The sequence below is a fragment of the Hyalella azteca genome, unplaced genomic scaffold (assembly GCF_000764305.2).
Source record: "Hyalella azteca isolate HAZT.00-mixed unplaced genomic scaffold, Hazt_2.0.2 contig4078, whole genome shotgun sequence".
NCBI lineage: Eukaryota > Metazoa > Arthropoda > Malacostraca > Amphipoda > Hyalellidae > Hyalella > Hyalella azteca.
The window spans coordinates 293,673-306,164 of record NW_025934304.1 but is presented as its reverse complement, the minus strand read 5'-3'; the positions used below and the strand labels follow the sequence as shown (position 1 = coordinate 306,164).

The 12,492-nt window shown below is 37.6% G+C and overlaps 1 protein-coding gene across 1 annotated transcript; it reads right to left on the bottom strand.

Annotated features, from left to right (window-relative positions):
* Positions 1 to 1,345: 1,345 nt before the first annotated feature.
* On the bottom strand, positions 1,346 to 12,492 carry LOC108673376. The gene is made up of 5 exons (XM_018161193.2): positions 12,268 to 12,492; positions 5,935 to 6,167; positions 5,406 to 5,621; positions 4,851 to 5,036; positions 1,346 to 4,168 (listed from the first exon to the last, which is right to left on the bottom strand). The coding sequence occupies exons 1-5, from the start codon at positions 12,294 to 12,296 to the stop codon at positions 2,346 to 2,348; spliced, it is 2,487 nt and encodes an 828-aa protein (XP_018016682.1). The 5' UTR covers positions 12,297 to 12,492; the 3' UTR covers positions 1,346 to 2,345.

The following is a 12,492-nucleotide window of genomic DNA, read 5'->3' as shown; positions in this document are numbered from 1 at the left end:
AATTTCTTTAGTCTCGACATGTGCTGTTCGTGTCTGGCGAACAAACCCGATGGAATCTACTTTTTGATAAGGCGGTTCATAAATTTGACGTCATGACTGAATTCATTCTCGAAATATAATTCGAGTACTCCATATTCATACATTTCAGGCATGCATACCATAAATATGGACGCTGTAATGACGGGCAGTTTATCACGCATGGAAGACATCCAGAATAATAGGAAGTTTTACGAGAATTCAACAAATTATGATGATCGGCGAGTGCGAAATCAATAAAATTTTGGAGTTAAACACGTAATTAACCAATAAGCTAGTCTACTAGATGAAAATCGAGTAACATCAGACGGCATAGGATTTTAAAACTTGTCCTTGCGTTTTGGAAATTGTAGTTCACTCATGGAGCTTTGGTAAAAAATTTCTTCTGATTGATATACGTACTCACTGATTTAGTACTTGACGTTTAAAAACGAGGTTACATTTCTATATAGAAATACGAATACTGAACCCACAACATAATAAATAATTACCTCAAATACGAGTGTTTTATCATGAGGTATAGATCTACAGTTAGTTAGTTTAGTGGCCAAATGTTTACTAGCGCTTCAGCTATTTAGCTATCTCGCACCGAAAGTCAAGATGAACATCACCATAGAGGTGGAAGGTCTCAATTATTCATCACCCACAAGGGGCGGAAGGTCTCAGTTGTCCAGCCCGCTGAAGCTGGCTCGAAAGAAGCAGCGTTAGCATCTCAAAGAGACGAATTGACAAGGAGGGACAGGTGAAAAGCAACAGAAACGAAGACACTCGAACAAGAGGTCGCTTACACGGGACGTCGGCCGCCCGCACGAGAGAGACAGAGAAGGGAAATGTAAGGAATCCTACCTACATAATAACTTAATGGAAGGAATCCTACCTACATAATAACTTAAACCCACAACTGAGACCAACGGTCAGACACCGCGAGCTCAGCGGTGGGGCGCTCAGGAACAATCCCCCTAGGAACGCGAAATCCCATAGGACTTCTGACGAGCACAGACACGCGTCAGAAGTCCCCCCTGAGGGGGTATAGATCTACAGACTGAAAACAAATGATTCTAGTCGTCATTTTGGGAGAGAGTACAGTAATTTTCTGGTACCTTCCAATTTGTCAGAAATACAATGTAGCTCGACAATCCCCACCGATTAGTTATCTACCGTATCAACACCTAATACACTCAAAGATGAAGGTGTATACAATTTTCAGTTCTATGGAAATCACATAGGACATTATGAGTCCTTTTACATTCTCAGAGTAACAGTCGGTATTCAAACTTACAATTTAGGCGAGTATTTTTCAGAATGCAGGTCAAGCAGATTAAAAGCTAATATTAAACAAAAAATGAGTATTTGCAAGAAAGGCTTTCTTACAAATTTATCAGATCTATGTTGAGAAACATTTGGTTATTTTCATTCTACGAATAACTTTCGGTGCGAAAACTAAACAAGAACAAGCAGGTTAAAATTAGGTACCAGCCTTTAATGGGACGCGTGAAGTTAAACAAACATGCACACAAAACTTAAACTAGTACCATAAAGAATAATATCAACGATAATGTATTTCTGTAGCTAAGAAAATTTTAGTCAACATAAAACAACGGTTGCGAGTTTATGAGATTGAGATTCAATACGATGAAATGAGATGTTCAAAAAATCGTGACTGGTATAGAATGCAAGTCGTCAGCATAAACTAATATTAATCCCAAAAACCGAATAAATCAGGGCGTTCAATGTAAAATATCGCGGAGATAACACTAAACAGTTTTGAAAAAATGTAAATGTAATTAGTGATTAACGGTAGAGGCACCGACATTCAGAACTGTAAAATGAATGACCACGGTATTCAAAGCATAAAAAATGCATATAACTTTAAATTTAGTCTACTGAAAACAAATATCCTACACAACATATAGCATACCTTTAGAAAATAATTATTCTGAATCCAGCACTTACACTGTAAAAATGGCCTATTACATATCAATAAAACAGCACAGCGAATTGCATCTTCCTATGAGCGAGTCTGGAATACTCTGGCGGATGAAGTGACCTGCCTTGTAAACGAGTTTGATAGGAACCGTCAATAGAATTAAAGATATTGCCAGATTCGAATGGTGTGCAAGTTAAAACGATATTTATTTCAAGTTTTACAATTAGAAAAACTAAACATGCAAATGGAAAAAAGTATTTGCAATTGTCAACATCGTAGGAAAATTTAGGCCTGTTGAAGTTGGTATCAACACACTCATTCGATCTGATAGCGAGGCAATCTTGATTCATAAGTAAACTCTTAATAAAAAAATCAAGAAGTATTATCGTTGACATGATGCGCTATTGCTGGTGTCTGTCTCACTTTCATCGGAATTAGGCATATTATAGAAAGGGTTTGTATTCTTTGGTGGACGGGCCTTCGCTAACGACGCAAGGTCTCCATCTAAGTCCGCGAGTTTGCCTCCTGAAGGCGCGATTGTGCAAGGGTCGTCAGCCACTCGGCTCGCAACTGGAAGCTTGGGGTTCAGGTCCAGGTTGATGGTAGGGCTAGAGTGAGATTTTTTAGCCCCGGGTAGAGATTGTGGAGCAGAGTTTACTGTGTCTGAGCCAACTGAAGGAGAGAAAAGTTGATGTTGAGAGAGTGCTGCATTAAATGGATTACCGTTAAAGCCTGAATAACTGGCATTTATATTATTGTGGATTTTGGGGTCCATTTCTATATTCTCACTGCTTACATTCAAATCCATCAAATTTCGGTTTAAGTCATTTAAATCACCCGTTTTTGCTCTGCGCTTGCTCTGGTTTTCTTTATCTAAGTACAGGGATCTACCGATATTCTCCAACGAACTTGCGGTGGATTCGGAAGATATCTCAAATTTTTCACTTGACAAATTTTCCCCAGAATTTTTATTATTCGCCCTCGACTTTTTCTTCTTGGAGTTTCCAGACTGAAGAGTACGACCAGAAACTTGACTAGGATCTTCAACTGGACGAACAACTGTGTTGGTTCTCAAGGAAGAAAGAGAGTCTCCATTGCAGTCGTGTTCCTCAAGTTCCTCACGGCACATTTCTGAGATGGGAATCTTGAGCCCAAACTTTGCTGAGAGAGCGCGAGATTTTTCCTGACTTTCGTTGATACATTTCGTATCACCAGATCGCCTAAAATGAGTATTTTTGTCACGCTCGGTCTGAGAGTTTGAATTTCGCTCTGCATGACCGTTGTCGCGGTCTAAATCTTGAGTCAATATACCATGAACATCACCATGATTGGTTCTCCTGTAGTTATCATCTGATGGGTGTGATGAGCTTTCCAGACCAGAAGAAAAGTTGTATGATTCATAGTCGTCAGAATCTGTGGCTATTCCAGGCTCATAGCGAGCATTAGTTTTAGTATTCAGACCAAGTAATCCCGTTATAGTGTTCCCAGCAGCATAACTGATGCTTCTCAGGCTCAACTTCTTCTGAGTCTTTCGCAATCCTACAGAACCCATTTGTGTTTCGTTGCGGGTAAGAGGATAATCTTCATGAGTTGAGGAAGGTCGGGCAGAATCACTTTCCTGCCTACGCAAAATAGGGTGAACGTAACTCCGTGTAGTGGCCAGACTTCTTCTGTCAGACACTGAACGCGCCAGTGCCCGGTGTGTGTGAGAGGTATCAACAGTGTTGTTGTCTTGGACGGGTGCTGAAGAGTGAGAAGAGACTGGTGCTGAAGCTGGAGGGATGAAGCTTGGATACGACGTCCTTGACCGTGAATTGAGGTATGAGGGATACGATATTTGAATAGGTTGGTCAGGGAAACCCAAGTCATCGCTTGAAGGAACAACATTTGAGCGCACATTCCTAGTAATACCACACGCTCCTTCCACTGCAGCACTGTCCTGCTCCATAACAGCTGAATAAGAAGGCGGTGGATCATGGTGTCTGGCACTCGAACTGTTGTGTGTGCCACCCAGGCAAGTCTGGGACTCTGACTGTTTACCGGGGTTTCTCTTAGGAGGCAAGTCCGGCCGGCCCTCGTCAGGCATGTTCACGCGCAGCTTCTCACTTTCAGCTGAAGAGGGAGCGGCGGCCGCATCTCTGTCAAATGAATGCCCCAGAACTTGTTCTTTAGCTCTCTGCACAAACGCCGCAGCTTCGCGGTTACCTGATGAATAAAGACAATTCATAAGAATAAATTGCCTGGCAAAAAGTTCACAGAACAAGAGAAAGAACAGTCAATCAATATAATTGAATGTTATCAAAGATTGTTATAATCCGATAGTATCTATATCGTGCAAAAACTTTAAGTAAATGTTAAAAAATCTAGAATTTTTGGTAGTGATGTAAACACTCAACATTAATAATATCCACTCCAGGATTTGTTACCCTTATCCCTAAGTAACTTGACAAGTTTCATGCATCAATCTCTCCCGTTATCGAATCGAACGTCAATCTGACTATCATTATCTTTTTTCTTGTATCCTAACCCACATACAACTAATGAAATTCTCAAGAGCTACTCTAGGAAGGATTTTTTTACCTCAACTGGAGACAGGTACGGTATATATTGGGTTGTCATTTTAATTTAGGTTTAATTTATTTTGGGAGGGGCATTATATGCAAAATATTGAGAAAATAAATTGATTTCAGAGCAACTCTTTTAGGATAATTAGCTTTATTCAAGAACTGGCAATAGGTATATAATTGAACCCAAAAGGCGATTCATGAAATAATCCATTGATGGTGTAGGAACATTTTGTGCTCATTAAAGCAAATAAGACCCACTTTCAGATCTGCTCAAACATTTTTCATTGAAATTACACTCCAGCCTTGCCAGTAAAGCTCACCAGTGTAACGAATATCCTGAAGATCTTTGTTGTGCACATCAGGCAGTGTGCATGCCACTGAGTTGTAAGCAGAGAATACAGCCTGACAGTGCTGACCCAGGGTAACATATGCAGCACTGATTTTACGCAACCCCTCACGGAACCTAATAAGTTTCACTGTCTCATTCTCCTTGATTCTGTCCACAACTGCCCACAATCAAAAAATTATTAAGCAATTTGTGTAAGCAGGTTAATAATATGATTTTGTAAACACTAAAAATCACTTCATGTTATTATGTCTTCATACTATATGAACATTGAAATGAGAATTTGGGCTCTCCATCCAGTGTTAACAAAATGAAAGAACCCAAATGCCCTTGAAAATTTACATAGTTTATAACTTCATTCATAACTTCATAATTTCATTGCAAATAACTATTTAGAAACAACAAAAAAGAAATACCTACCTGAATTATATAGGAGGATTAGATTAATTACAAACATTGACATATATATAAAGGCTTATACTACAAAGAGTTTTGGAGAAAATATATACGATACCAATTAGTAACTGACCTTCGAGATAAGCCAAATCTTTGCCTTTCTCAGCCTGCACTACACGCTCTTCATAGAGCTTGACTTCTTCAGCTCCCTTGATGCTGCACTTGGCCAGTTCCTTCCTGCACTTGATCTCACGTTGTTCTCTGATGCTGTACAGCTCGCGGGACTGATCAACATGGCGCTCACCTTCTAAGATCAGCTCAAACTGGGTCCTGTACTCCCGGAGCCGATCTATAAGTCATTTAAATCATCATTCTGCCCATTATTCCGCCAGAAATGAAAGCTAGAGTATCATGGAAAAATTGCATAAATATTTTTATATGTGCACATTCAAACTTTGGGGTAAGTTGATATAATTTTAAATGCAAGCTGTACCTATATTTCATAAGGCAATTACTATACTTAATCAAGGGTACCGGTATTGCAAGTTTTCAGAGAAATATTCATTCAGTTGAATCATAATGATATTAGGAGCAATCTTCAGGGGACAGAAAAATAAGTTATTTAAAAATGAAATCATAGTTCAATGCAAAAAAACACTTGCCTGCAAATTCTTTTTGGACTTCAGACCAAAGTAGAGAAAGCTCAGCCAGATATGCACACACATCTTGCATGGCTCGATTATCACATTCATTTGTCCATCTTGACAAGTCATCAGCAGCAGTTTGCTGAGCACTGATGAAACCCTTGCATGTTGTCCTCATATCACCAAGCTGCCCAATGAGAACTTGTAGGCTGCTGTGGCGACTTGACAAACCACGCAGTTTTGTACCTGACCTAAATCATAAGAAAATGCAAAACTTTAATATACCAAAGATCAATGTTCATATCAATACATACCAGAAAGAAAGTGACTTGAAAAATGATTTCGACACTGGTTACATTTTTGATTGGTTTTATGACAATTCATATGAAAATTTTGTACAAAAATTGAAATTTGTACTTTTGAAAAGTCATTGGTTAAGACATAGGAGACAAGCTTACAATCTTCTATTTTCTCCTCCAGACTATTACATAAATTACTATGAATATCTTGGAAAATTTTACCTGGATACTGACCAAAATAACAGTAGTAATATACAAAATGCCATTTACCTGCTGAATGACATACTTCAGCTTCCAAAATATTGTCACTAACAGAAATTCAAAACTTTAATTTTTAGTCTGGCTGCAGCTGGACATAAATCACAGGAAAGCTGACTAGACACTCTATACAAGTTGCAAAATCTAGTAACAAGTTTGAACATTTCAAGTGTCTCTATGTACTAAAAAGGCAGCTCTAAAAGTCTAAAATATGTTGATAATTTAAATTGAATGCCAGTGTTGATAAAAATTGGACAACTATGAGGTATTCATTGATATTTTTAACCATTTTCAAAGCTATCCCAGTGGTCAACATTCATCCCTTCCAAGAGGCGCATTGAGTTTTAAAATGGTTGCAGATGCAGCAGATTCACACCCATTAGCAGGATATGATCAAAACACAGCAGGATTATTTACAAATATCATGTGGGCTCACTTGCCAACTATGAGACTTGAGCAAAGATGAAGGGAATTGGTTGATGAAGAAATGTGGCATTTGTCTACATTTCCTTCAACTATCAATTTAAAATTTTGCATTAACTTCAGACTATAATTTTGAAGTGTTGGGATACCATTTTACACAGATCAAATTACTCTTGACTTCAAAATTCAAATTACTCTAAATACCAGAAATATTTAACCTTTTAGCAGGCAAGTTACCATAAAAGATGATTTTAAATCTATTAAAAGACCCACAAAGTGCCCTGGTTTCTGTTATTGTGTCTTTGCAGAGGGCTATCGAATAGCATCTTCAAAAAATTCCATATGCTATTCGTAAGGTGCCAGAAGCAAAAAAAGAGCGTCCCGAGTAGCCCCGTCAAAAGGGGCTACTCAGGACACTGGGAATAAAACTTCATTTTAAAATAAATATTTGAAGCATGCAGAGCGTACTCATCCATTACTAACAATACTCTGAAGTCCTCCTCTTTCATTTTAGATGATGTAGAGGTAGAATAAATGACATTTTCAGTGATTTTTACTTGTTTTTCCTTTATTGATGATATTACCATAAACATTAATTACCGTCAACTGGGGTGACTTTTTTATTTTGTTTTGCAAACAAAAACGGGGTCGTAAACGCTGGGGTCATAAACGCCAGGGTCGTAAACAAGGTCATAAACGCCGGAGTGACTTTGGCCATCCTTTATGACCCCGCTTTTGTTTGCAAAACAATATCGAAAACGCAGAAGTCACCCCAGTTGACTTGACGGTACCCTATTATTGATGCCATATTACTGTCTTATTGATATGATATTACGGTATCCATGAACATGCCATTGAGCATTTACAACAACCTTGTCCACTGCAAGCTTCATATCAGCAGCCTTATAGCATTTTTTCTGTATCTGTAAGCTCACAGGACGGCTTGTAATTTCACACCATTTTAATTGGGTTGAGTGAATTCAATATAAAAAATATAACTCAGTACTCACTGCAGTGAGTGACAGAGCATTTTCTTGTCGACAAAAACTTGAAGTCATAGACGAACTGACAGACAGACAGACTGACATGGCAAGCACGATAGTGCTCGTTTATGCGACATGCGCTAGTTTATGCACCATTTTAATTGGATCAAGTGAATATACTATAAAAAAAAGATCGTGAAAAACATACCTGAAACAGAGAGGAATGTTTTAGTGACAACCATCATATATTTTGGAGAAATAAATCATAGTTTAGGTCAATTACTTTTCATTCTATGATTCCCGGTGCACAATTATATATAGGTATAGTATTCTATGTACAATTTTGTGATGACCGATGATGCACTAATTTTTCGATAAGTGAAATTTTTTTCGCCGAGCGAGGTAAATGTAATCAATATTCTTTGTTTTTAATCCATTTTTTCTTAACTGGACCCTTTGCTTACTGAGGTTCTACTGTAAATGCATTTTTGGGGGTGTCCCGAATAGCCCCGGGGGGGTGTCCCGAGTAGCCCCGCCGTGCGGAAATGGCCGCCATTTTCTTTTTGGAACGAGTTAGAACAATTCCGTCAATTACGTTTTCAAGCCGACACCTGGGTGCATCTTTTATGTAAGTAAAATTTTTTAATATGGCAAATATTTTTTTGGCTACAGACCTTAGCAGAAGTAACTTTTCAAAATAGCACTTTTCACCATTTTTTCAGGAATTTTTCAAAGCTAGTAAATGTAGTATTTTTTAACCTCCTTTATACTAAATAGATAGGAAAAATGTTGATGTTTATGCCACTATATTTAGTTTTGCAATATTCCAATTAGTTTTGCTACTATAACAGTTTTATGCCGTGTCGGAGGACTGTCCCGAGCAGCCCCGCCAGTCCCGAGTAGCCCCGGTTGACAGTACCATACCTAGTCATTTGTCCATCATTCGGTTTATAGCGTCAGCACTTACCATGTTCAAGAAATTAAAATACAAGCATTCAAACAAAAGTTTTGACTTGGAAAACAAAAGCAATGCTCATTCATCATTTTTTCAAAGCCTAAAGTTGCACAAATTATTTGAAAAAATATATATTTTAGAATTGGTTACACTTTCTCATATTTGCTTCATGAATCATCTTTTGCATATTTCTATGCTATCCCACAAACAAGTTAAAGCAAATTACAGAGCAATGAGATTTCATACTTTGGGAAACGTGGAGAAGATATTCAAGAATAAACTTTTTATCTGCCAAAATGATAGCTCAGAAAACAGTAGAAGGTCTTTGCTCACATCATACACAATGATGTCACAAAAATACGTCAGATCAATCATTAAGTAATTGAGCAATAAAACTTTGAGATACCTTAGAATTTTTAGGCAATTAATTTCCTTCAATTTTAAGAGAAGTGGTCAGGATTCCTATAAAAAAAGTTGGTACCTTATGTAGTCAAACAATAGTTAGTACCTTGTACTGACTTGGCTACTAGATAATTATTAACGCAGAAACTCCCATTATTTATTTCAGATCCCTTCATTCCAAATCTGGTAACCATAAATCCAGTAATCCCAAATCCATTCATCCTGAATGGATGAATACCAAGCAAAACCCTATCATCAATAAAATACTTTGAAAACTTTTTTAAAAACCACATTTTTCTTGTGGACTAAGAAGTATAAAATAAATTATGGCTCGCCCCAAAAACGTGTGTCGGGCAAATTTATGATTAAAGCGAAAAGCAAACAACACACAAATTAAATAACAACAAACAAACAAATGCGAAGCTAAGTTAAGAAAAAGTTATAAAAATACAGTTCATGATTTTGAAACTTAAGTATCATAATTTACCAAATGCAATCAATCTGATATTTTGCATGGAACAAATTTCTATCTTTGCAGCAAGTAGTGCGTTCCCAACTTCCCAGTCAGGTTTGCAGTTTTTTCTTCAAAGGCACAAAGTATCCTACTAGGGTAAACGCGGTATGGTATATTGCGACACATTAAGGACGCATCGAGAAATGAAAAACTATAAAAAAAATGTATGCGTTACTCCAGTTCTGTTTGCTTTCTGTGACTCGCAAAACACCGTACTACGCGCCAGCAACGATGAAACGTCACAAAATGTTGCCATATTTATTTAAAAGCCTTTAGAATGCAAACCTACCAAATCCCTATATTCCGACACTGTGTGTGGCAATATTCGGCACGTGGTGAGGCGTATTCCGTCCGCGCTTCAAATTCTAATAATACATAATGCCGTCATCCACATGTTCGAATTCCATTTGCTGTGTGAGCTGTATTGGAATACAACACGGCTTCAAATTAGAACACCAATGAATATTGAACACTACTTAATTATGCTTTTATTAACAACTATTAAGCTTTTAATTAAGCAAATTTTGATTTTTGTACATAGCTTGGAACGATCTGTGTGTGTCCAATTCAAGTTGTGACGGAATTAGTTTTCATGTGTCTAAATCCATTTCTCAACTTAATCATCTATTAATTTATTTACCACTTGAAATCAGCAAATACAAGTATACTTAAAGGATTCCTAATATATTCACAGACGTATTTAAAAGTCTCAAACCATAATATTCTTCCTATAAAAACAGTTATTCACTATTTGGTAGAGCAAGGTCAACTGTCAAATTTGACACATTTTTCGATGATCTCACTGGGTAGTGTGCATTGTCTCTCTTTGGATTTCAATATTTTCCCGCTAGATGGCCAAGACCTAGTGTTTTGGCAGTAGTTCGACGTGCAAATGTATGACCTCACCATTTCAACCATCAACAAACGCATGGAACTAAAACAAAGCTTAATATAAAGGAGAAACTAGAGAGGTGACGGAATTACCCACGATGTTGGAATATACCGCATTTACCGCTTTACCCTACGTAATGAAATCTTGTTGCTCCAAGCCAAGATTTTCAATCAATTTTTAGGGTCATAAAAACTCATAAAGCAATTGAAACAAGCCCGGAATTATTCGACTAACCTGCGCATGTCCATTTTTTTCAATTACATAGAAGATTATTCATTTAGCAGATGACTCGGTGGTCTAAAAATAGCTGGAAAACTTTGGTCATGACTCTGACAGTAGATATATATATTCCACACGGAACACACCTATCCAAGTCATGCACATGGTAATCTTGTATCTCAATTGTACAGTTCAATCAATGAATTAGAAAGGATAGGAGATAATATATCTACTTTAGTCAGTGTAGTGGTCCACTAGTGGATGCATAGTCACTCTGCTCACTCACCTAGCAGTAATCTTGTTGACCCAGCAGCTCTAATTATGGCTTGCACGGTAGATATTTTCTACACTTGTCTTATATATTTTTAAACAAGAAAGTACAAAGTAGTATTTACTAGTATATATATACTATAGCACCAGTAGCTCTTCTTGCACTTCAGAATAATTTTTACGATGGCAAAAATGTAAAGACAAAAACAAAAAATTTACAACTCTGATGACAATAATAAATTTGATGGTCAAATTGTTAAGTAGATTAGTACGAGACTACGAGTCAAGTCAGTCAACCAGCTAGAGCTAGGTCTAACCGTCTAAGGTATGGTACCGTATGGTATGACCGTATGGCCGGGTATTGGCACTTGGCAGTGTGGCACTATTGGGTACCGTTGTACCACTGTAAGTGTAACAGGCTAACACTAACAGCATTTTCATACATATGATATTGGTTTAAATCTAATGTAGCTAATAAAGGAAATTAAAAATAAACTGATTCTAAAAAAATCAGTTTAGCCTATTTTTTCTCTGGTTTGCCACAAGCCCACAATACTCAATAGGCCCCTAATAAAGGCTCATACACTGTGATACACATACCTAGTCCTAGGTACCTACTAGCCCTGTAGCCCATAGTGGCAAAACTGGCAAAGCAGAGAGTTTTTTAGACTCTCTCTAAAGTTCATTTTTGAGTCCTATAAGTAGACCAGTAACCTAAGTATCCTGGATCCCAGCGTTATAATACTTAAAAAAAATTTTTCAATCTTGAGTAAATGAGGAAATTAAAAATGAACTGATTCTAAAAAAGCTCTGGTTTGCCACTATGAACTGTCCTAGCCTAGTACCTACTTCTAGAAAAGTGTGGGCATGGCAATGTAAGTGCAGCAGTGCTTAGCAGTTATATACCATATACTTTTTTTTAGCACTTTGCATTGCAAAAGTTAATTAGATAATATTGGCAATTTCGATAGTTATTCACCATTTTACTTATAATTTATAAAGCAACAAGATAGCCTAGATACCCCAGGGCCCAGGCTCGAGGCTTCCATGTTCCATCTACTTAGTAGGTATTTCTACTATACTACGGTAGGTAGGCCTAGCCTCCTAGAGTCCTAGGTGCATCAAATTCGACTAACCTGCGTATGGCTTTTGTTGCTTTGTCCATCGCTTTTGAAGTATTCTTCAGTTTTCGATATAGACGAATGTGTGAAAATTTATTTCATATTACTGCAAGCCTGTTAACACATAATACATTCAAGTGATTCAACAACAGGTGTCACTCAAGCTTTTACATTCAAGCCACACTAACTAATGAACGACGGCCGAGCGCGAACGCGCTCTGCAGTCTGCACACACCAACG